The 26878-nt window shown below is 41.6% G+C and overlaps 1 protein-coding gene across 2 annotated transcripts; it reads right to left on the reverse strand.

The window, feature by feature from the left end:
* Window positions 1–770: 770 nt before the first annotated feature.
* On the reverse strand, window positions 771–26878 carry fgf12a (fibroblast growth factor 12a). 2 transcript variants are annotated; one of them, XM_030073778.1, is made up of 6 exons: window positions 25796–26878; window positions 24333–24380; window positions 21121–21231; window positions 16695–16798; window positions 4843–5041; window positions 771–3837 (listed from the first exon to the last, which is right to left on the reverse strand). In XM_030073778.1, exons 1-6 carry the CDS (start codon window positions 25989–25991, stop codon window positions 3722–3724), a joined length of 774 nt encoding a protein of 257 aa, XP_029929638.1. In that variant the 5' UTR covers window positions 25992–26878; the 3' UTR covers window positions 771–3721. The 2 variants fall into 2 exon arrangements, with proteins under 2 accessions (XP_029929638.1, XP_029929639.1); XM_030073779.1 differs by lacking the exon at window positions 24333–24380.

The following is a 26878-nucleotide window of genomic DNA, read 5'->3' on the forward strand; positions in this document are numbered from 1 at the left end:
GAAACTAATGATTTAAGAAATAGTCTGAACTTTCTTCATGTGTCTTTATCTTCTAACATTTGCTGTTGTGTTTTTTTTTTTTTTTTTTTTGGTTGTTTGCTTCTTGCTGTCTCTATCTTTTACCTGTCCTTCCCTCCTTTCGTCTCCCTCTTTCTCTCTCAATTTCAGTGTAGGAGTACATGTGTCTACTTTTATCGCAGGTTGCAGGGCTGCATTCCTCTCAGCTGTTCACTGTAACTGGAGGAAACACCAAAATAGAAAAAATAAAAAATAAATAAATGAATCGAAAACCACCCTCTCCCCCTCCCCTGCTCCGACTCTGCTGTTCTCTGTGCTGCAGCCGTCAGCCAGGAGGGAAGACAAGCCATGTCCTGAAAGTCAGGGCAGCCTTCATCCTGCTACTCCTCTTCCTCCTCCTCATTCTCCTTGTAGACAGCAAGGAAGGTCTGTTTCCATGACAACGAGAGAATTAAGGGCGAGGGAGCGCCATCCCAAAATGACACGTTGGATTCAGGGGGCCAGTGAGATGATAAATCACCCTCAGTGAATTGATAGAAGAAACAGATTGGATTTTTTCTGAATCCCAACACATAAAAGTCACATTGACGGATTCAGTTTGTCTGGATATTCCATACATGCTGCCTTCTTGTGATTTATTGAAAAAACAAACATTAATAAAAAGACGCAAATAATACAGTTTGCTGTCTGCTGTGTGCAGTCAGTCATCATCAACAACACATCCAATCAATCATCAGCACACACTGAGTAGGTGAAAGTTTTCGATAACATAGTCTTTATTCTTAAACAATCACTAACTTCATTCTGATTTTTATTATCAATGCATATTTTTATTTCATCTCACAATTCATAATGCATATATGAGTGTGTTCTGATGCGGTGAAATCATCTGCAAACATAAAAATACATAAATTATACTTTATATCACTTGCAACCAAGGTCTTCGCTTACCCTTTCATACATCAATGTCCCCACCCCAAAAGTGCTCTCATTTAGTCAAGTCTCACATTAGCTATTTTTACCTCCTTGCTTTTTCATCCCTTCCTCAAATCCTCTCATTCTGGTATTAAGAGTTGAAGTAGAGAACATCCAATTTTCATGCGCTGCTTTCTGTCCACATGTATCCCATTTGCACCAATATAAAGCTCTATAAAAAGTTATATTTATATATATATATTTATATATTTATATGCTGGTCTCACTTTCGCCTTTCAGTTTTTCTATCACTGTTATAGGAGCTGTAGAAGTTCAACTTAACTACCATTAGCTCTTGCAGGTAACTTGTACCAGCTATGGATCTGGGTCACGGAGTAGAAGACACCCCAGTTCCGTGTTGATATTGAGACTGATTTGCTCTAGGTAACTGACCATGTGCTATTTACATACCTACCATATGATGTCCATATAGAAACAGAAGACAGACCCACAAAGTCAGGGAAACTAAAACACCAATCTAAACATTGCATATAAAATTGTGGACCTGTCCTCTTTGAAATCAAAACAAATCCTACATCAACTCTCACCGTCTTGCAGTGGTCATGGCCCATCTTCCAACCATGTTTGCTGCAAGTTGCTTAATTTTGATGCGGTATAACCTGGCTGGTCTTGGCTCCTCAGCATTTCTCCCACCTAAAACTCCATCAACCCCACCCCAACCTCCCTAAAGTTGCCACACCATCGGCCAGGACTTTGTGCATCGGGTGCTGGACAACAAGCAGCCAGCATGTATGTCTGGCCACGTTCACTGGACAATTGTAGGACTTCCTGAGTTAGACGAACCGATTGAGGATCTGGGATGGGATTTGGAGCATACGTTGCAGACCCACGGTACAAGTCAATTCACCTTGTTTATACAGCCCCGTCAGAAGTGTTGATTTATGGAATAGGGAAGCTTTCCTCCACAATGCAGCAAATGGCTCATTTCATGGGTCACAAAACCAGGAGAGATGGAGACTGTATGGGGTACCATGTTAGAGAATTACAGTGAGATATTACTCACAGAGATGGTAACAAATCTTTCCCAAACCTGAATCATCCTGGTACAGATTAACTGGTTCCTCAATGAGAAGTTCTACTTTCATTGTGGTAGGAAAGTCTTCTCGATAGTGACATCAGACATCATTGGAAAAATAACAACAAATGTAAAGAATAGTGAGTGGATTGTTAAACAGTCAGGCACCCTGTCCACCAGTGTTTTGAAGTCTCTAATGTTTTCAAAATGGAAGTAACAGGAAAGGAAGCTCTGGAAAACTAGTCGACACATTTTTTTTTTTCACTTCACTGCCAAGTCTACCAAAACTATTTCCCTCCCCAAACAAACCCTATGGCCTTTCTATTGCTTAAACAAAACGACAGAAGTAGTTTATCAAGGATTATTCCACGATTTGTTCTTATATTTTAAAAAGCATGAATACATATAGAGTTATACTTTGACAGTTTCTTTTTTTATTTGTTTGTTATAGCCTAGCTAACAGCAGATAAGGGGCCTGTGTTTTCTTGAGGTGCAAATGTGAAGTGACCGTTTTTTGGCCATGGCTCATAGTGCTGATGCTGGTCATTATTTTCCTGTCAGCTTTTGTAGAGAACTGTTCCATTGCCATTTTGAACAGATTGGGTACTGCTTTAGTTATTACAGAAAATAATACCAAGTAATCCTTGCAAAGCTTTAAGGATATAATGAGGCTCATTCAGAACAAGTTTCCTCAACGTGCACTTTTACCCACTTGTACGACTTTCATTGTTGGCCTTTTCTACTGACCAACAACAGAAATTTGTTATCAGCTGCTGTTTTTACTATTATTTGAAGACTTACTAGACTACTCTCTATCATATTGCTTGTATCAATCCTGCCCTGCCATTGCAGAAAGTAGCAGGACAGTAGGAGAGTTCATCTTAGAGCATTTGGAACAGCTCTCTCTGTCCCATGGCCATATATCAGTCACACTTGCAGTACAACACCTGAGCAAATAACATCCCACCCCACACTCTCTGTTTCGCATGTAGCCCAACACAGAGAACTCTCAGATACATTCGGTCTTACCCTCACACCAGAGAAGGTAGCGTGAAAGTGCATTCAAGATCAACCAAAAACAAAACAAAACAAAACAAATATTCAGTTTAAGAAACAAAAGCTGGGAAACCATGGTACTAACTGGGGTGGTGAAATCAATGGAGTAGTAATGATGACAATATTGTTATTATTGACGACAATAACACAATAAAGCATGTGAGAGTGCCATAGCGTTCAGGGAAAAAAATTAAATTGATGGATGAAAATTGAACATGTCTTAAAGCTCATTTTTCACAGCATAAATTGGAAACGATAGATATTTGTATTTGTGTGAAGAGAGACCACCATTCCTTTGTTTGTTTGTCACAGCTTTTTCTTTTTTTTTTTTTGCATAAAACGTATGTGAAGTCCTGATTGAAAATGTTTTTTTTTTTTTTTTTTTTTTTTTTTTTTTCTTTTTTTATATCCTCTGGTTTCATATTAATTCATCTAAAAGATTTTCACAGGCAAGAGTTCAGTTTTGCTTTTGTTGTCTTGGGTGTACAGTATTAGCTCCTCGGTTGTCGCGGCAACTCCCTCTTTTTACAGAAGGTATGGTGGTGCGTATTTGGGGGGCGGTGGGTTTTCCTAAGGCCCCTCCCCTCAAGTCAGGACAGGGCCACGCCCCCCTGCTGGAAGCCCCTCCCCCTGCTGCTATGTGGAGTTCTGATTGACAGCTTTCCCTCCATTCATGGTGGGAGTCCCTGAGCTCTTCCTGGAGCGCTGCTTCTCCTCAATCTCATGCAGTGATGGCTCCCTGTACATACAAACTGCAGTGGAGGTGAAAAAAGAGAGGAGAGGAGAGGAGAGGAGAGGAGAGGAGAGGAGAGGAGAGGAGAGGAGAATATTGAAGTCCAGGGAGAGAACAAAGAGAAGAACACAAGAAGAGGACGATGGAGGGCAGATTGGAGAGATGGATGGGCAGACAGGGACAAGGTCAGGTGTAAGGCTGGGACAATTACACTGAGCTGGAAAGGATAAGACGGGGAATTAGAGTCATGTCAGCACTTTTTTTCATCACATTGCTTAACAAGTTTACATGATAATATCTATTACAGAATGCCCTCACTGAAAACATGTTAGAAAAGATAAGAAATTAACCTGTGCACACATACAGCGCATATAGAAATCCTGAAAATGCATGCCTCCTTGTTGAACACATTACTAAGAGTTCATCTGCAAAAACAGATAAATGACATTCCTGAAAATATTAAATAACTGTTGTGCACACAGCTTCGCACTACATACTGTCTGAATCCAAAAACCAAGACGACATTGGTTTTGTTGGCGCAAAAACCAATGTCGTCTCTGCATTAGGTTTCTACAAGGCAAAAAGTCTCCATTTTCATGAGTTATTCAGTCTCACTCAGTCTTAAAATTATGTATTTTCTTAAAACGCGTGACAAAATATGCTAGTGGGCTGAGGCAGTCCCACAATCTCATCCACAAAATGACATTTGATTCAAGAAAATTCTGGAAGCATGTTGACTAGCACTGGAAAAAGATTTTAATACTAAATATGAGACTAAATAAGTTAAGCTGGAGAGTTTTTTTTTTCAGTATGATTTTGACTGATATCATCTAGACAAAAACATGGTTTATAGAACATGAATACAATCAGCGATACCTGTTTTTGCAAACAAACCCTTTATTTTAGAGGCGGGTATTACAGTATTATTCATTTAAATGATTGACTATGTTGTCTGGCTAGCATTTTATCATTCAAACATTTTCTTATGTATACTCAAATCTGTTTACATGCATTTTTCTCATACCTTCGATGGGCCTGGGCACAAAGTGTGAAGAGGGCTTGGTTTTCTTGACCCGGTTACCCTTCATGACCTGTCCGTCCTTGGTGAGGCCAAGGAACCAGGCCCGGCCGGACTCCTGCTGCCGGTACACAGTGGATGAGTAGATCACATAGTAGTTCTCAAACACCGACTCCTTGAACTTACACTCTGGTGTGAACATCTCCTGCAAGAGAGGAGAACAGAGGGCACAAATATGAGTGTATGCACAAACACATAAAAGCATAAATGCAATACAAATAAAATGGACTAATATCCACATTTATATCAAGGACACATATGGACATAAATGGAGACAATATGCAAATAATGGCTCCAAGTGAAGAGTATCTTCCCAAACACATTGTCTGAATGCTTTTCATCACTAGCCTGTGTACATGGCCAAGGTCACTGGACATAAAGCACATATACACACAGATTCAGAAGTAACCGAGTAATAGAAATGATAATCTAATCAGAATAATGGAAAACGATGAAATGTTTTCACTCTCTCCCTTTTATTAAAAGAGAAGGACACACAGGAGACAAAGGACACAAAGAAAGTGGAGAGGCATGATAAGTACACACATATATATCAGTATTGGATGTCTTGTTTGGACAGAATGGGATGCAGGATTATTGTCATAGTGATGCATGAGACAAGACAATACTTTCAACTCTCAAATCCATAAACAAAATTAAGGAGTGGGTAACTTGGGTAATTTGTTCAAATTTAACAAGGACAACAATGGCATTAACCTTTAAATAGGCAGGAAAATCACTGTTTCTTCACTTTCTGACCAAAATCTATACATAATAAAGCAGGTGAATTGATTAACGTCTGCTAACAAGACAGATGCCAAACCCCCTAACCCTTCCCCCTCTTCCTCGGCTGTCCTCCCCGTCCGAGCGCTTCCTGAATGCAAGAGGCCAAATTAAAAAATAATGGTAGTCAGTCTGAAGGGCGGGGAAGTCGTGTGTGTCCAAAATAGATGCGGGTGGTTGGAACAGCTGGGCTGGTGGATGTTGTGCTGTCTCAATTTAGACAGGCTTAGGATGTGTGTGTGTGTGTGTGTAAGTGTGTGTGCAAGAATATGTGCGTAAAAGTGAGCGTGTGCATGTGTAAAAAGCATGTGTGTGAGTGTGTGTGTGTGCAGCTGTGCGTGTGGAGGTGTGTTGTGTGTGTGTGTGTGTGAGAGAGAGTGTGTGGCAGTGCTGTATTTCATTCATTAATATCTCCTCTACGGTCCTGTGCCCTTTTAAGGTTGTCCATTTGACTGACAGCCCAATTCTGCTCGCCACTGGAGGTGACTGTTTACTTGTTTGTGTGTATGTGTGTGTGAGTGTGTGAGAGAGAGAGAGGAAGAGAGAGAGAGAAAGAGAGAGACAGGGAGAAAAAGGGAGGAAGCAGAGCGATGACCACGGAATCACAGCACACTGCAAGAAAATCTCTATCTTAATTAACAAATCATTTATTATCATATCCAGTGTTAAAATCTTTCTTAACAAGTCAACACATAAGACAATGGGATGAGATAATCCCACATTTCCAGAAATTTCTTATTACTACTGTCCTGATCTGCCAAATTCTTCCTCGTATCAACAGTAAAGTCAGTCAGTAAAATTCCTGAAATAAGTGAAACTGCATTGGAAATGATTATCTCGTCTCACTAGTAGGTGTTTTTGCTGGTTGCTCTTAATTGTCAAACACAGATCTAAATATGGAGGGTGCTCTTGCAGGGAGGAGCTGATGGAGTAGTACCTAGTTGTAGTGGTTGAAATATGTTGGCTTTTTAATGGACTAGCCATTGCAGTTTTTTTTTTTGTTTTGTTTGTTTTTTTTTTTTAAAGATGAATTGTCTTTTCCTTCCTCATTATTACACTTTTTACTTTTTGAGTGACCTGAATGTCCTCCTGTTTGGAGGAGGCTAAATGACTTGCTAGTAATATGGTAGATTATATATGGTAGATTGTAGTAATTGTAGTGTGAGGTGTGGTGAAAAAAAAAAAACAAAATGAAGAGGAGAAAATGCTTCATAGAACCCATGTTTTGAAATAAATACCTGTGAATAGGTGACAATGATACACTTCTGCCACAAATCCAGAGCTGTCTCACACATGCCGCTCACGCTGTCTCTTTCAAGCATGAGTGCATTTGCAATTAACAGTACAAGGCAAGGTAAGTCACAGTCTAAGTATGACCGCTCATTTATAAGACACAGCAGTGTGTGGCAGGCTGTGTAAAGGACTCGGGGAAGGTGAGGCCACATGGTCGCAGGTGTACCAGCCTCTCACCGGCGGGCAGAGGTGAGGACAAGCCCTGCAGGGAGCTGGCGGCTGAGTTTATCTGGGCCTGCTGACACATTGTCAAAGAGCAGACATCTCTCTCTCTGTTGGGGTGCCAGGGGTCACATCGCCCCTGTCTGGCTGTGCGGCTGTATATGAGTATGGGTGTGTGTGTGTGTGTGTGTGTATGGGTTTGTGTGTGTGTGTAAGAACATATGTGTTTCAATGGGCAGGGGCAGACAGTGAGACATTACTGACCTGCAGGCTTTGTCCTCTCTTTGTCTGTGTAGAGTCCCAATCAAATGTATAAAGTACACAGGCACACACTCACACATTAACACACACAGCTCTCCTACCCTTCACCATCAGCCCCTTCAGGCTGCTACGCTGATACATTGTAGATCCCGTCCAAATTTGTCCACAAGGACACAACTCTCTGTCCCTGTCTATGAAAAGGCTTGAAGCAGTTTAAAGAGTGCCCTGGCTCCGGCTTGGGAATGATAGAGGTGAAATGTAAGTGACTTTGAAGACTTTGACAGAGTGCCTTGTTTGTGGATGACTGAGTGGGAATATGAGGTGAAGAGACAGGGTCGGAGTCACTCGTGATTAATGAGATCCCCTTAATGGACACGCATGAACCAGAGAGCCTCATTAGAAGGAACAACACAAAAATATGCACACTGATGGATGGACTCACTCACATGTACGTGCATTCACACACATAACACACACACACACACACACACACACACGTATTCTTGCATGTGAACACACACTCCAACAGGTTTGCCCTGCTAGCTGCTGCCTCCTGTGTGCCATGAATTTCTAATGAACCAAGGCTGAACTACCTCAAATCAAGTAAAATAAAAAAAAAAAAGGGTATATTGCCTTTCAGGGGCAATAGGTAGCTCTTAGTGACAGTAAACTGATTAAAGAGATGCTCATTTATATTCTGTGGTGATCTGAAGGAGAAAGGCACAGGACTTGTTAGTGAAACTCAGCACGTGGGGCTGCTGATGCACCGCCATTACAGGTCTCAGTAGGGAGCTGGACATAAATAAACACTGAGGTTCGCCTGGGACCCGGTGGACAAACACAATGAAACTCTTAAAATGAGGCAGAGAGGAGGAGGATGGGGACAGAACAGAGGTGTTTACGATTGGATTTATATCCATTTTTATGTGAAATTCTTCTCTAAGAATAGTTGCACAAAAATATCCAGTATAGAGAGAGAATTAGGGATCCCCATAGGAAATTCTTTCTCTGTATGTATTGTTACAAGAAACAGGTAGTGTAGCTAAGCAATACATTGATATTATATCAATATTGTGATATGAGACTTTATCGTCTGTGATTTTGGTCTGTTTTGGTTTGATCTTGGTTTAATCATTGCCATCATGATACGGCAATGTTTTTTTTTTTTTGTTTGTTTGTTTGTTTGTTTTTTAAAAGCTGCATTATAGTAAAGGGATGCACTTTTATGAACATATCAGACTGCTCTTGCTGTTTTATTATTTACCTCTATTTATTAAAAATCTCTTGCATGTAGATATCCTATGAAAGTATTTTTTTTTATATCTGCAATGTGCAAATTTAGGTATTCAGTTAAAGATATCATGGTATTTGATTTAGTCCTTATCATGTAGTCCGTATCACATCATCACAGATAGATAGATAGATAGATAGAGAGGAAATACAGAGAAGGAAGTAAAGTAAAATATATGAAAATGGTTTGCCAGCAGAATTGGGTTGGATGCAATCTGAATCTACCCAAGCAGGGAGGCACTGCATCTCTCTGCTTGGAGGGGCTCTGATGCTGGCGACAGGTGTCTTTTGACTTTGGACAGACATGCAGAGGATATAGGGAGGTCCTCCATTTAAATATGAGCCTGAGCCACTGCTGCATCTGAGCGATTTGGCCACTGTGAGAATCCCAAGCCTGCCATGGAACTCCCGGAGAGTTCATTATTATTCTGGGAGAGATTCAGGTCGAGCCTGGACGGCTCTTGTCTAGACATTACTTAAACTAGAAAAGTCTCTTTCTCGCACTTTCTTTCATTCGTTTTCTCTCCCTTTCTCTCTCTCCCTCAAAGTCAATCACTTTGGAAGCTTACAAAAGACAGAAAAAAGTCTGCTCCTAGGGAGGACATTCATTGTTAATGGCTAACATCAAACCACAAACACATACTAATGCTCTGGTATTCACAGAGCACAACACTGATTACCCAAACATTAAATTTCCCTCTGCGTCTGGCATTCCAACCATTCCCTGTCTCTCCCTGTGATTCCCGTTCTGTCTCTCGCTTTCTCTGGTGAGCAGCGGCAATCTGTTATCTCTCATTAGCACTGTCCACACGTACATAAAAACACCAGCATGCATGCAGACATACGGGCACACACTGCAGCTTCTGAGTCAACACCTTCACAGTGATAGACTCCATTTTCTTGTACTAATATTAGCCTTTCAAATAAATAAGAGGAAAAAGACAGAGAGACAGACAGAGAGAGACAGACAAACAGAGAGAGCGAGAGAGAGAGAGAGAGAGAGAGAGAGCGAGAGAGAGAGAGAGAGAGAGAGAGAGAGAGAGAGAGAAGAAAACCCCATTGTAATTTTACTGCCTCAGTGTTATATATGGATTGTTTAATGGTATTATGTTGTACACTACACGTAGAACTTCACACATACAATCACAGGACATGTACATCATAGAAATATAAAACTATATTGCCCTTCCCCTTGTCATTCATTAATCTAATCATTTGACCATGTTGTTATCCTTTATCTCTCTCTTTTACTTTTTTTATTTTTTATTGTTCTTACTAAATCATACTGTGAATATCATTATCATTGTCATTTTTCTTTGTGTATTACCCTCCTCTCCATGATTTGACAGCTCAAATGGATTCATATGTTTACATGTTACATTTATTCATGAATTTAAATTGAGAGTGAGAGAGAGAGAGAAAAACAAGGAGGGAGGGAAAGAGTCCACTCGCATAATATGCCGATCATCATTTGTCACCCCAAACAAAATCTGTTGAGGTGACAAATCCCTCTCTTCCATATCATCCCTCGTCTACTCACCACTCCCCAGACTCCTCTCCTCCCTCTGAGATTTTAGTGCGACATATAATTTTTTTTCAATGACATAAAATAAGAAGCAGTGAAATTAGTGGGTGATTGAAAGATGCACTAAAGAGATTTTAGAGGCCATTGGGAGCAAAAGTACTGAACTGGACAAAGCAACTGATGTGTGTATGTATGTGTGCATCTGCAGATGACAGGCTACGGCATCCTGAGGATATGCACAAGTGAGCCGGTTGCCCCTTAGTTAAAGATAAATGCATTTAAAATAAAGCGAGAGCAAGAGAAAGCGCGAGCGAGAACAGTGAACAGTGGTTACTGCTGTGCAATAAACTAGGTCATATTGAGAAGTGTTATAAATAATGGAAAGGAACTCTTCATTGTAGATGCTCAGCCCCCACGCACTTCATCACTAAGCACTCCACACAAGCATTATCACCCAGCTCACCCATGGCTATAACCACATCAGCTTCAAATCAGCGGCAGCATCAGCAATGAGCTCCGCACTCAAAACTGGAAGAGCTAAACAGCAGCAGCGACAACAAAAGTCACAATGGCATCAGCGGCACCGTATTACCAATTCTAATCAGCACGGAAAACAACAAATGGAGTCAAAACCCCAAACTAGACAGTCATGAAATAACACAAGAGGAGTGTTTGTGAAATATTCTCTGCCTGACACGTCTCATTTTAACTCCACTGTCAGCCACATCGCCGTCTCTCTTATTCCTGTTCAGCTTTAAAGAGAACTGAGGTGGGCATCGCTTACTGAACACTTGTGCAACCGCTGCAAAAAAAAAATCTCCATCGTAACAAGTCATTTAGTCTCACATTGTGTTAGAATCTTGTTTCTTTCAATCTTTTTATCTTTCAATAGGATGAGAAAATACCGCAGAATTTTAAGGAATCAAGTGCCATTTTCTTGACACAAGTGACGGCTGACGTGCTTTCTTCTGCCTTCTGCCTTTATTCTGTTTCAACATATTTATACTTTCCCACTGAAAAATTCCTGAAACAAGTGACACTGCAATGCAAACAAGCGGGATTATCTCATCCTTATGTCAGACTTTTTTTCATGTGTTTGATGAAAAGCAATCTCCGACTATGAGACTAAATGACTTGTGCAGATGGGGATGTTTTGCAGTGAATAAGTTAACCATTTACACAGTCAAACCTGGTGGCCAAAAGGCAAATTTAAACGCCTTTCCATTCAGTGCAGGCAAAACAAAGGCCAGGAAATAAAGTTTATGACAAAAAGCAATCATCCTAATTACAAAACCTAAACTGACTGTCAAAAAAAATCTTCTGTAACTCAAAGACACCGAGACGAGAAGAGACAGGGAGAGCAATATTGTAAATGACTTCTCGAAGCTGAACAAACACACTAAAGCCCGGAGGCTTATTTCCATTGTGGTCATCTAAAATATAACACACCACAAGATAACAGCAAAACAATAAGACAGCAACCAAGGACAATACAATCAACATATAACATATAACACTGTCCAGAAATACTACTACTCAGTGGCGCTGTTAGGCCTGGGCCTATTTTAATGCCAGCCCCGAATATTTCTTTCATTCGGGAAAAGTTAGCATTTTAATGAGGCAGTGTGGAGCTTTATTTTGGCACTTCTGCGAGAGGGGGACATGATAAAAGGGTGCACAAAAGCAATCTAGGTGCTCCCGCCGGCACAGCAGAAACAAGCATGTCTTCTCAACTTTTTTTTAAGTTGAAAGTAAAGGTAGTCAAGCAGTTTGACCAGCTAATATTATTAATCCATAAAGTGATTAGCCAAATGTTAGATGTTATAGAGAATAATGTTCTGTTATGACAGGTAACAGTCAAATTAATAGGTATAACAGGCTGTAAATACATTAAATCTAAGGAGCACAACCTAAACTAGCTTTATGGCAAGAGCAGGTTGTTCGTCATATCTTGTTTTCTATATACAGTACACAAATATCCCCTTGTGTGTATGTGTGTGTATGAAAATGTGAGATTGTGTGAGATTGTGTGAAAAGCACATTTGTGCTCAGCAAATGTATCCCAGCTAAATAAAGGTGAAAAAGGTAGAGATTAAACAAATTGTGCAAAAGCTTAACTAGATAAGAGGCAAAATACATGAATACAGTTTTTTTTGTTTTTTTCTGTAGGGATGTATGTTATCTTCATTATGTTTGTTATGTTGGAGTCAGCAGTGCCAGCAGATCAGGGACTCGCTCGGTGTGGGAGAGGATGCTCTTGTGTGTGTGTGTGTGTGTGTGTGTGTGTGTGTGTGCGCGTGCACACGCACGCATCTGTCCAAACCCTTTTAGCAAATAACAGGCTAAATATTCTGCTTCTGATAGACCCATATAATATGGTGAAGTATATAGCCATATGGTAGAAACAGCCAATGACAAATACCCGTTTATTACAGATACAGACCTCCCTAATAAATTTGGCAATAACTCATTTGATTTCTTACCAGTTTTCACACATCTTGTTTGATTATAAAGGTTTGAAATGGCTGAAAAATATATAACACTGTGAATAAACCAGAATAATCTAATTCTTAAAAACCAAATCCATATACAGGCCTAGTAGTTATAGTTTAGCATAATGATGATAAATTAAACCTGCATATTTTACATTCTCATTTTCATATACATCATGAGGCAGTGTCTGGCAGACTGCACTGGGCCAGTCTGGTCAAAAGTCCAGGTGCAATTTTTTAGCCCAGTCTCTCTCTAAATGAATTGTGTGTGTGGACATTTTTGGCAGTGCAGAAATCTAGGCAATGAGTACTGTAATGATTGCACTGGAGTAGGAAACAATAAAACACAGTATACACTGTGCCACAGGAGCAATCTTAATTAAAAGTCATCACATCTCATTAAGACTATTAAATTAATCGTGTTAGCTAGTAAAGAGTTTATCATTAATAGCTATTGTACTCAAGTCTGTGTATTGTGTGTATGTGTATTGTGATGCCTATCATATCATGGCCTCTGCATTGTTAAATGTGTTGCATCACAAGGGTGTTGGCAATACCCAGTGATTCACTGGGATAACCCCTGATGTCCCCCCTGCCATCACCTCTCAGATTCATCCTGGTTACTACACAGCAAAAAAGATTGTCACTTTCCCCAGTTAACAAGGTAGAGCAGGGAGAAAAAGAAGGAGGAAAATAGGGAGGGAGTGTTTGAGAGGTAGGAGGATATCCCTCAGTAATTGCCTCCTGGGTGGGAGGAAAGGTAGCTCTGCATCTCTGTTCTGAGATGTTCAGAAGACAAAAGAGACAACAAACCGAGCAGTGAGAAACTTCACATTTTGGAAAGGCAAAAGAAAAAGACTAATGGAGAACACGAAGGATGTTGTCTTCCTTGGTGGCTGATTTAAGCTGATTGTTTCTGTTGTTTTGTTGTTTGTTTTTTTTGTTTTTTTTAATTTATTTATTTTTTTGAGCCTGTAAGGGCAAGAATTAAGAAAGAGAAAGAGACAGCGAGACTGAGAGACTGACAGAGTGAGTATGGGAGAGTAAGAGGGAGTAAGAAAATAAAATTGAAAAAAAAAAAGACCCAAGATATGGACAAACAATAATACTGTAAAAGTGAGAAAGTATGGGAAATGAAAGTGAAGAACTCATTTTATTACAGTAATTACAAGGCAAGTGCTGTCATAAAAAAGTGAATAAAATATAGAAATATTTCCCTTCGCAGTATTTATAAAATCCTTACAGAAGTCTTCAGACTGTTCATCATATTTAAATTTGCTCATAAAGAGGCACGATATGAAATGTGGATTGTAACATGAATCAGAGGTTGGGGAGTACGGCAAAAGTCTGTGAGACAGGCAGAGTGAAAGAAGGATGCTGTCTGTGCATCCATCCAACTTTCCACTTTGGGAAATACTGAATGAACCCCGTGTGGCTCTCCCAGACTTCTAACCCTCGCTCTGATCTAGCCTGCTACCCGCATTTTGCTTACCAATGCATGCTAATTTCCCACGCCTCATATCTGAGAGGGTGGACCTGCTGCTCCATATGGCCAGGGACAGCGCTCGCTTCACTGCTTTAATTAAAATGGCCTTTCAACTGCTACTGTTAACACGTCGCGCCTTCTGACAGACCTCTCTGTCTCCCTCTGAGAGAAAGGTCTAACATTTGTTACTCTACTCATAAATGTGTTGAGTAAAATGACGAATGAAGTGTCATGTTTATCAAGTTTGAATTTAGATGTTTGACACTAAATAATTGAGACACTGGCTGTATATATCATAGCATAGAATACAGGACAATACAATACAACACATAAAACTATACTATGACTACTACTGCTGCTATTGCTAATAATAATGATATAAGATATATGCTATATGATATGATAATAATACATTCTGGCTTGCAGATGATGCAGAGAGGGAGTGGGTGCAAAGTCCCAACTGGGAGTCAACTTGGAAAATTAAAAGATGGCTGTTTGGGGGGCTATTAAACTTTAATTAAGGGTAGATGGGTGGGTGGAGGATTATTACATGACTCACAGTAGAGCTGTGAACTCTTTGCGCTTGTTTATGAGCCTTTAGTTATGAATGACTCTTGTCTACCTAGGTGAGTCATAACAGCCTGCGCACTGATTGTGCGAACTTCTCTGAACTTGAGTGAGTACTCATACATCTGTTGTAGCATCGAGGTGTGCTCAATTTATCTTACTGTGCTGGGCGTGAAGCCTTTCTCCTTCCGAAACAACAGCAATAAATCTACTTCAATTATTCAAGTGCACCATTTAAAAAAAAAAAAAAAAAAAAGTTGTTTCAGAAAATTCTCTTGTCACCACATCAATGTGGAGCCATTGCTTTATCAATAAATGTGAGCTATAAATCCACAGCTATTATTGCCTCCTCATTGGCTCCACTGTGTCCTTCAAGTACTCGGTTTTAAGAAAGAAAAAAGTTGGATGAGAAGTTTGTGGACTGAACTGCGGCTCCTGTCATTCAGTCAGCATGGCTGGGTGATGATCAGACCGCCATTAGCGCAGCACCGAGTCCCTCAGCAAAGGCTCATGGGAAATGCAACGCTCTCATCCCCATCTTTTCCTCTGTAACACTGTCTTTAACTGGATTAGGAATCATGAGACTAGAGGTTATGTAACCAGCCAACCAGGGAGATCTTCCTGTCTCTGTCTATGCTCTTTTTCTCTCTTTCTCACGCAAACATACACACACACACACAGAGAGAGAGAGAGATACACACTCTCTCCCTCATTCTGCCTCAGTACCACATTTCCAAAAACGTGCTCCAGCTTCTCCATAAGCATGTCCTCATCTTAAGCAGCAACAGCCTAATGCTGCTAATGTTTTTCCCTACTGGCATCCATGACGTACTCACCCCCACCCCTGCTTCTGCTCTCCATATCATACAGTACACTGCAGAGAAATGTTCATATTCACGAGTCATTTTGGTCCTGCATCATAAAATCCCTACCATAAAAAGTAATTTAGTCTCATATTCAGTCTTAAAATCATGGTTTTCTTAAACCAAGTGTAAAATAACCTGCTAGTGGGATGAGATAATTCCACTTGGTTCAAATGCAGTTGCACTTTATTCAAGATCATTCTGGAAACAAGTTGATTATCTCATCCCACTGGCATATTATATCCATTCTTTTAAGAAAAAACAAGATTTTGACACTGAATATGAGACCGAATGACTTGTCTATATGGAAATTTTGCATGTTTTGCATGTTCTGCATTTTTTTCTTAGCAAAAGTGAAATCAAGTGAAACATTTCCCACATCAGAGAGATAAATCCATTTATTGCCAAAGAAGTTTCATCTGGAATTTTCTAGAAACAAATTCAAACTTCTGAAACAAAGTGCAATAAGACAGAACTCTCCACTGGTATTAAAAATGACAGATGGCTCATAACATAGCTTGAAATAAGATTTTTTTTTTTTTTAAATTAGAAAAAGCATGTTACCACTCAAAGTCAGAGTAAATGGCTTGTTCAAATATAAAGAAATGTTTTTACAGTGTCGGATCCTTTCATGACAGCAGGGGTCCGAAATAAAAATCAGGATGAAAAGCTGAAAAAATGGGGCATCTCCCAAATTAAAAGAAAATGAAATTCAGCGGTATTTCTGTTTATAGCTGCAACACAGCAAGTCCCCGTTATTGGCCAGTAAAAAAGCAGCAATTTTTCAAAGGGCTGAGCGCTGAACTTGATGTCAAATTAAATGTAAAACAGGCACTGTGCCGCCACAACAACAAAGGGGAAATAAGTGCTGCGCATCAACACAAAGGCACATCTGAGGAGCTCTTGAATAGAGCAGAGATGAAAGGGTTTGTAATGACTGGGTCTACACTGTGACAGGATATTAAAGGAGACGATAAATGGAGCAAAGCACAACATGTGTGAATGAGCAAATACATATAGTAAACACACACACATACAATGTTATTCTACAACTAGTGCAAGGGAGTGTATCTTACTGAGCTGTAGAGCGAGCCCTCGCCATTCATGCCAATGTAGAAGCCACTCTTCACCCCTTGGATGGCCACCACTCTCAGACCCACAGGAATAAGATTAAACAGGGCTGCAAGAGAGAGAGAGGGACAAACAGAAAGAGTCAGAGTGAGAAAAGACACCAGAGAGAACAGAAAAGAATAGGACAATTGAGTTTTCACTTAACTTTTGTAGATACACAGCCTCTGATATCTGTTTTTTTGGCAGGCAGCACAAAAATGAATATCACAGGATATGGATGAGGGAACACAGAGCCACCTCGGTGTAACCCTGAACCATTAACATAAAGCCAGAAATGCAACATTTGAGGTAGAGCCAAGAGTTAGACCTAAAATCAAGTGAAATTCATTTACAAGCACTGATTAATTGCTATCTTCGCAGGGGGGTTCAACTAAGTCTGAGGCCTGGGCCGTGGTTTTAAGGGGGGTGGTGTGTGTGTGTGTGCGTGCGTGTATGTGTGAGGGTGCATTCTGTACGGTGCCTGAGCCCAGGTTTTTTTCCGTACTGTCAAGATGATTGTAAGCGGCGATGGGGAATCAGATAAAGCTGGCAGGGACGGGAGGAGACGTGCCAACACGGGTCTGTCCTCTGAGCAGATTCAATTTCACTCAATAAATATCGACGTGCTGCTTTCACCTGCCAATGGTTTCAGCCTGCCCACAGACAAGCGGTGCGGGTGATACACAGGGCAGTGCTGGCTTATCCTTCAGTTACATATATCCTGGAGACCTGGAGGAACTGGGGTCTCAAGGTAGAGAGCTATTCCATTAGCACCTCAAGTTTTATTATCTCAGTCTGTTTAGTCTCTCATTTTAATATTCTTCCAGCTCACTCTACAATTTTATGTCCCTCTCTGTCTCTTCCCGCTCTCCTTTTTTCCCTTCGTCTAGGCAGCTGCTTCTGTCGCATCGATGAGGTCTTGTCCGTGGCTCTGTGACGTGCCATCAAGAGCCAAGATTGTTCCAGCCCCCGGCACCTCCTCCTGCAAAAACATACTGTCCCTGAGCAGTCCACTGAACACAACATACCAGAAAGACCTGCCATAATCGCCTCGCTTGGAAAGTGGCAGGAAAAGAGAAATAAAATATGGCGTGTTAGTCCACTATTTTGCTATAATTACAATCTGCCTCCACTACTCTCATTTGCCTGCCAGAAATTTCAGTGACAGGGCTGTCATTCAGCTACTTCCCAAATGTCCAGCATTTCCATTTGCAGTTACAGCAGCTGATTGATTCCATAATTACGGCTGCCTTGAGTGCTGTAAGAGAACCAGGAGGAAAGCCATCCCCACCTGATGGCTATTCTGAAGATGATTCCTCTTGTTTAATAACCTTATCTCTCACCTAGAGGAGCCAGGCTGCCGAGTCCATTGCAGGGAGAGTTAAAAGATTTCGAGGGATCTTCCATCATCAAAGGGCCAGACAAAATGGGTCCAAACTAGCCAGAAAGGCAAAATCCTTGAAACACTGAGCCCTCCAAAGGAGCAGTAATCGGCTACAGGCAAAACCAGCAGGTAAAGTAAGTCTGTTTGATGTGAGGAATACAGGCGCAGCGGGAAATAAACCCTACAGGAAGGTTTAGAGCAAAGCTGGGCCAAGCTGCAACTGCCAAGGGCACTTCTCCAAATCCATAGAAAAATACAATTCCAAAGGTGGGAGAGTTGGTAGGCTATATGTTGTATGTGTGCATGTGTGTGTGTGCGTGTTTATGCATGTATGTATACTGTACATTCCAGTGCATGTAATTTGGCATTTGGCTACTCTCCCTCTACTCTATTCCTGAATTTAGAAATGAGTAGTGCTTGATACTAGGGTCGGAGTCTTTTGGCTAATTCGTGCAGCTGAGTGAGCCTTCCATCAGTCAGCAGCATCAATCACAGATGGAGTGTGAATGCCTTGTATAGATGATACTAGTGTATTATAACCAGATTTTATAACCAAAATTTTCAAGAGCATCAATCTGAGCTGTTAATTACTGCAGACGATCAGCTGACAGCAATTACATTACTGACAGCTGAGTCAAAACTGTACATGGATGTTAAGTAATTTAATGGTGTTCCACAACACTCGCCTTTAATTAATTCCAATCCTGCCAGTCAGTCATGCTTATCAATTTATCCTTTTAAATACCTGTACTGCATGTTGTGGTTGGAAGCCATTATATCGTCTATTCTATTCTGTTTTGTTCTGTTCTATTAATTCCCAAATTTCCTGAATACTTGCCAAATCAATAAAATGTTTCAACAAGATATGATTTCACTAGCATGTTAAATGAATTTGTGTGCACAGTAGAGGATGTATTTTTTTTATGCATTTTTCCCACAGCAAATTCCTCTTTCAGGGTCACCTCACACCTTATTCAGGACAGGACCGTATGAAACATTTAATACAAAAAAAAAAAAAAATTGAAATGTTCCTTTCAGGAGTGGAATGGGTCACACCTTGTATGCAGGCAGCATCCTTCTCCCCGATGCCAGCAGTTCAATGGAACCACCACCTGAAAATGAATTATTCCATCTGTCGCTGCTGTGTATGCTGTACGTCAGAGGGTCACATGGTTCAAGGGTGGGGGATAATCTATTATTCTAATAATCCAGCCCAGCGATCGATAGGTGAGCACAAGGCCTGAATACCAAGCTTTCTTTTTCCATGTCCATCTTTGTCAAACACACCTTCATTTGAGCTCTCGCTTTCCCTCTCTTCCTTTTGCTCTCTCTCTTTCACTTTCCTCTCGCCGCATCCCTTGCTCTCTTTCTGTGTCTTCCATCGGGCTGGGTCTGAGCTTGAGGCATCTCATATAGAGAATTATTCATTGGGTACAAACGGAGAAGGTGGTATTTTTAGTTTCCTGTGGCTGAATTATTAACTGCATTCCTCCATCCCTAAGCCAGAAGGCCTGCTTAACAAGAGGATTACCCAGAGGTGAGGGAACCCTCAAATACACCAAAAAAACCCTCATCAGCAAAAACTCTTAGAACACTATGGATCCCCGAAAACGGCATTGTGATCAAGATACACATTGTGCTGTTCCTGAATCCACAAGAAATACCTTGCATTGATGTAACTGTATTGATTTTCTTGCGAGTCTATCCTGTTTGCTCTGCAGACACTTCCCATGTAAGGTAGGAAAATGCTATAAGTCATGGTTCTTGCCGAAGGTCTCTTTCCTCATAAAGCAATATGGGAGACAGAAAAAGATCATTATTTTTTCCCGAATGATAGCTACAGTCCGGTCTCTTAATTTTTTTGCCCCTTTTGACTCCTGATACTTTTGAGATGGACAAAATGTTCTAGTGAGGAAAGGTCATGGGTTGTTTCCTTCTCTGTCTAGCTTTGGTACAAGGTGAGTAGAGGTGGGCAAAATTTTCCTGGAGCGTCATCGTTATCCCTTCGACGTTTCCCACTAACATGCATCTCTTCCTACAATGCGTTACCTTTCTAGGAAACTGTTGTGAACGCATATATGATTTAATGCGTAAGATTTTCTACAGAGAGGTGGCTCTATCATTTTTCTCTTTAGCTGTTCCTACGGGACAGGAGAGGATGGGGGTTGATGTGTTTGCGGGGGTGAAACACCATGGAGGCTATTCATCCACTGGTGGTCGACGATATGGGAAGTCGATGGAGGTGAAATATTGCCAGGAAGTGGCTCAAGGAAGGATCTTTGCGAGCAGGATTCCATCAAAGAGTGAAGCTGTAGAGCCGCAGCTGTTTCTAGCAATGAGCTTCCAGGAGGCAAACACTGTGATAATCACACAGGCTTTAGAGCTGAATCAATCAAAACAATGTGGCACTTGCAACCATGCTGTATACACACCATGGTTTACTTAGCAAGGCAAGAGGCGGGATGTTGGAATTTATTTCACTCAGGCTTGGCAATTTTAATATTGCATATCTGTTAATATTTCACCACTTACTCATGTTAACATGAATTGGTTTTACAGTGAGAGCGAGAGTATGATTTCACCTCTTAAAATTATCAATAGCATTTTGAGTCTGAAAGTAATACTGAGAATAAGAATTGGGGAGAAATATATAAAACTTTTGAGAGGGTTTTGACACGCTTATCACCACACCATACCAATATCTCATGCACACAGCTGCATAAATGCACGGAGGAAAAAGCATCTGCCTCACTCCATTTGGAGAACAGTTGCCTTTAAAATTTAAATAGTTTTTAAAAATTCTTTTTCTACACGATAATCCAATACACTGAAGGCTTTTTAAACTGATTTCGGAATGCCTCGGGCTGCCCAGCCTGCATATGTTATATAAGAATTATAAATGGTAAAACACAGCATGTAAAATGTGGTAATGTATTATATAACCAAGTGACTCATTGCCATTAAATGTTTTATGCTGGGAGTTGTAGCATCCATACTGCTCTACTCACTATTGTCGCTGTTCTCGTCCTTGCAGCCGTCGATGGTTCCATCCGGCTGAATCTGCAGGTAGAAGCCCTGCTGGCTGAACAGTCGTGTCACGATGCCTTTCAGCTGCGGCTCTGAAACACACAGAACACATGCGCGCACACACGCACACGGACACACACACACAGACCATCGGCCAAGCCATAACCCGCAACCCCACCAAAATATGTCAGAAACACATCCTCATGATCATGACAAAAACACATACACTGGCCTTAAAATGCATCTAAAATGATTTGATGCTACTCCCTTCAGGAAAGTGCCTGCGTACCCACAGCTGTTCGCACTGAGCAAGCTCAGATATCAGTATGCATAAGGAAGATATATGTCATGGACATAAAATGGACAGTTTAATAAAAAAAAAAAAAAAATTAAAAAAGTAAGGTGTAAATGATTTCTGGCTGCTTATAAAACGATCAATAAATATGGAATCTACTGCACTGGAACCATCTCAGTCTTTCCTCTGAGTCTTATCTGCTGAATATCAATGAAAATATGATGGCAGGTTTGTTGATATCCTGAGTGTCAATAAGTATTGTGTTGAACTAAATAATCCCAGGAGCTGTCTGAAAGGAAAATAAGGTGGCTTTGGTGAAGAGTAGGCCTACAACATGACAGGAAATCTTTGTCTCCCCGTATGTAGTTACAGTTACTGCATCTTGTAACTCGACTCATATAATAAACTGAAGCCCTTGTAAAACATAGCTATTATTCTGTTGTGCATTAGTGAGATGGGTGCCTTTATCTGGTATGAAGTGACTGTGCATGGCATCACAATTTAGTTTAAATATGATTAGTATTCAGTAAGTGACTCTCTTTACAGAGAGATTGTATTTTTTACAGACCCTCCCCAACTAACACTCGTGCAATTCCTTGACCTCGAGAAACCTGACCCAAAGTTTTGGTATTTTTCATCCTCTCTAATAACCCCGAACTGACCTCCAACTTTGAGGCTGTGATATCTGGCGCCTGGCCAGGGTGCTGCTAGAAGCGCTCAACACTTCAGGGGAGCAGGTGGAAACGAGGATTAGCTCAGGGCAATGGAAGCCTCTTGGCCTTAGGCAATGCCAGGAAAAAATGGATGTGTGAAAAGCTGTGTTTATCTGAGGGAAAATGTGTCTGTGCTGGGGAAATTGGTGGAATACAGCCATTTGAGTGTGGTCTCCATGGTCTTCTTGTGTCCAGCGGATGTTTTGGGTTTATGAAAAGGCAGCATTCAGAGTTAGCTGACACCAGAAGTGAAGTGCATACATTCACGGTCTTTAAACAAGACCAACGATTAAGGAATTCATTTGGAGCACAGGTGCATAGGAGACCTGAGGCATGGATTTGATGCGGCTAATGCAGTCACATCTTTCTAATGGTTAACCACGAATAATGAGATCCTGCAGACGAACACAAAACGAATTGGTTTTGCAGTGGGTGATAGTTTGAGACAACCTCCATTAAAATCAGACAGAAAGTCAGAGTCAGGATATCACTCATCCTTTATTTATTCTCTGTCTGACAAAAAAGACAAATTTTCTTTTCACAGTTGAAATCCCATTCATTTTCATTTTATGTGCATAAATCAACTAAACATTAATTGACTGAAAATACAAAATGTATGTGATTAGAATAAGGGAATGAAAACAACTGTCCTCCAAGGTCAAAACCACAACTGTAGGTCATTCAATTCACTACAGTCCAGTCAATTGGCAAAATGAATTTGTATCTCCATACTCCAACTTGGTATCATTAATTGAAACAGAAAAGACACGTTTTAACCATATCCCTTTCTTATCAGCAATATCAGTAGATGTTAAGCCTTGAGAGATGATTGGTACTTCTGCATTAATTAAATATGACAGTTGCATTTTACTCATATAATATACAAGACCACAAAGTGGAGTGCCCCAAAGAAAGCTTGGCCCGAGTAATGACCCCCAGCCTGAATGGGTTCATATCGGTTGAACTGTGCGTCATCCTGACCATTAATTCGCAACTCACCTAAGCCTGGGGTGGGGCCATCAATTCCTAGGGCAGGCCCTCCATCATCCATCAAAGGCATGGGGAGAGGATGTGTGTGTGTGTGTGTGCCTGTGTGTATGTATTTGTGTGAGGGGGCATGGACATGTACACCTCAGTAAATCATAAGTGAACTACGCTTCGATAAATTAATGCTTCAACATGCACTAAGCAATCGCTGACACCCGGTTCAAAACGTTTGGGAGGGCTTGTGCATGTGCTTGCTCTGTGTGCGTGTGTGTATGTGTGTGTGTGTGTGTGTGTGTGTGTGTGTGTGTGTGTGTGTGTGTGTGTGTGTGTGCGTGTGCGTGCGTGCGTGCGTGTGTGTGTGTGAGTATAAACAAACTTCCAGCAACACTCAGCACAGTGCCAGACCTTACCGCCTGTGTCTGAGCTTGAAAAATGCCTTCCACTGGCAGCATACAGAACATCATCCTGTGTGTGTGAAGCATGACGGCTGGTATGAGCCATTAAAATGTCAACAACTTTACTTCATACCAATACAAAAGGACATAAACATTTAGATACGTTGACAAATGGCATCATGACCATGAAATGGTGAATGATCACCTCTACTGATATAGTCGACAGTGTTTGACGGAGAGGAAACACATTATATCAATATACACCGACATACAGTAGAGACCTCTACTACACTTACACAGTAATACTTGACACATATTTACAGACATGATAAACCCACACTAAGACACCAGAGGAGCACAAAGAGGAGCGAGAATAAAGACTGATCCAACATTGACTGACAAAGGGAATGAGGCAACAAAAGAAAAACAACGAAATGAGAAGAAGGCAGGATCAACGACAAAGAGAAAAAAGACAGAGGAGCAACGAACAACTGACTAACAGCGCTTCAGCTACGAGAAAAAAAAAACACAGGTAAGAAATAAGGTTAAAAAATTGAAGAAAGCCACACAGAAGGAGGGATGTAAGAAAGAAAGAAAGAAAGAAAGAAAGAAAGAAAGATAGCTAGACATCAGCAGGGAGAGGGTCGTCGGCTGTCAGACAGGTGTTGAAGCCCCCAGCCCCCCCTCAGCCACCCCATCCCCCCACCCCCCACCCCCCTGGCCGAGGGGAGTCGACATGGGCGCGAGATGGGGTGGAGACGAGAAGAAACACAGCACACACGGATGGAGGCTGAGCTACTGACCTAGCCTGCAGCCCTTATGGGACACCTGTGGAGGTTTCGAGGGCGCATCTTACGAGGGGGGGAATAGAAGGAAAAACAACAATCTTTTAACAGGCAGAATTAAAAATTCTCCAGTGTATCGGCTTTTCATATGCAAATATATATGCATATATTTGCATATACTGTATATGCAAATCATCAGTGGATATATAAGGGTGATCAACTTGACGACACACAGCATCTGTCTGCCTGTCTGCTGCTAGGCTTTGGGACTGTCTGTCTTTCTGTCAGATGAGAAGAATTACGGTACCTACCTGAATCTGTCTACCCGCCAGTGTCTGAAGGCCTGTCTGCTTTACTGTCTGTCTGCTTACCTGCCTATATGTTTCCGGTCAGGCATATGTCTTTTACAGTTTTATTTCATCTTTTTCTGTTTTTCTCTCTGTGGGGTTGTTGCCTTTCTGATACGGCTGCATGATCAGTCCACCTGTCTGGAGGATTTTAATTTTGTCTGTGTCTGTTTCTCTCTCTATTTGTACCTCTGTCTCTTGTCTGTCTGTCTGTCTGTCCCTGTACTTCATTCTCTGTCTGTCTGCATGTCTGTGTGTCTGTCTGCAGCGGTCTGAGTGGACCAGGCTGTCATTCATCACATGACAGAACTATCTGGATAAGGGGAGGGGTGATTTGCACCGCTGGCTTGTTATCTGTGCACCAGGAGGGAGGGAGGGAGGAAAAAGGGGGAAAGCTACCACGGAGTAGTAGGCACAGAGCCTATGTCCATCAATACAACCAGAGAAGCTCTTAATCACTAAAGCTACCTCCCTTCACTGCAGTAAAGCTCCCACTGCAATAAACATTTACCATTAAAACATTTCATCTCAAAAGAGCCTTGGTGCACTGCGGTGCAAGTTATCTCCCCTCTGTATCCCCAATCTGCATTAATATTGAATCAGGCATTTTAAAGCAGCCTTTTCTTTAGTCTATTCAAGTTGTAAGGGGAGGGGGACGCAAAATAAATAAATAAATAAATAAATTATGTGTGCAAAAAACAAATGCTGAAATATGTGTCATGATTTATTCTTATTGGAGGAAAACCTGACCTGCATTTACCTAAGGTAAAATGGCATCAGTTTTGTTCCAGGCAATTTATTATTCTGATCACAGCAATATCACATTAATAACTGGCAACGTCACAACATATAGATCATTTTCTACATTCAAGCTGCTCGGTTTGGTTCATGGGGGAGTGTTGTGCCGTGTGGTGGATCGACAGACAACAAGGAGAGAGAGCTAATGGAACAGGTGGATTTTTTCGCACCGCGGAGAAAATCTACCTTCTCCTCCGGTTCAGATTGGAGCCCTTGACTGCAGTATAATGCCTCGGCTCCAAAGAGGGGCGGGGTGGGGTGGGGGGTTGGGGAAACCGCTTGGTTTCTCCATACGCACACATAAACACACCGACAAAAAAAATCTACAGCACTGACCTGGTCGCCGCCGAACGGGTCTTTTCTTGCCGCTGCAGAAACGGACTTTGCTGAAGACCCCCAAGAAATGCCTCTCGCACAGAGAGCGGGGGTCTTTGCTAGGGCTGGGGCGACGTTTAGAAGTAGAGACCCGGTCGCTGTTGGACTCCCTCGCCTGGCGTTTCTGGCGGATCAGGGAGCTGGCGATCGCGGCCATCTCCCCGAACCAAGCCTAAAAACCGAGAGTCTAGCTGGGCAGAGGTCAGATGTTGGTGCAGCTTCTTGGCGCAAAGAGGTCCGGTACAAAAAAAAAAAAAAAAAAAAAGACAGCGAGAGAATCGAGTGGATTCGGCCACGAGTGTTTTAACTAAATGTCATCCTGATCATTCCCCGTTTAAGAAAATCCTCCGAGTCCCGGGCATAATTGCGCTTCAGGCAGCATCCTCTTGGAGGGACGGTACCATGTAGTTCAGCGGCTGCGAGTTCCTTGCACTCAGAGCTTCAGATCAACCGCGATCGATCTCGTATAAAACATATATTTACGGGTTAGGCCACAGGGGCCGAAATATCAATCGTGGAGACATGCAACAGTGTAGGTAAGTTGATGTAGCTGCGTGTCATTGGAGAGCTTCAGGTATTCCAGGTGAACAGCGCCGCGTCTGACGAGCACAAGTGTCCCTTTGTAATCCTCATCTGCACACCAGCCTATCCACTGGCTCCCTGGCGCCTTTTAAATAATTTGCATCAGCCTAAATCCATGCATATGAGACTCATGCGTGGAGAGCGATTCGTAACTTTCTAAAACGATTTAATCCACGGACGTCGAATCGAGCCCCAGGTGACCGTCTACTCGTCCAGGATGCTGTTCGGGACCTCGGACATCTGAGCCCACTGGTCGGTTCCTTCGATGGCACCTCAAAATGCAGCTGGTCACCGAGATCGACAGTGACGGCTACTTCTGCACGGATGCAGCAGAGATGAAGCTAATTTAGGCTTGGGGTTTTCCTTTGAATAGCAACAATTAGTTGATGCAAATAAACGTCATAACGCTTTTTGTTGTAGCACACCAACGCCTCAGGATCATTTCCCGTGAGTCCGAATGGA

This window comes from Myripristis murdjan, chromosome 17 (assembly GCF_902150065.1).
Source record: "Myripristis murdjan chromosome 17, fMyrMur1.1, whole genome shotgun sequence".
NCBI classification, from domain to species: domain Eukaryota; kingdom Metazoa; phylum Chordata; class Actinopteri; order Holocentriformes; family Holocentridae; genus Myripristis; species Myripristis murdjan.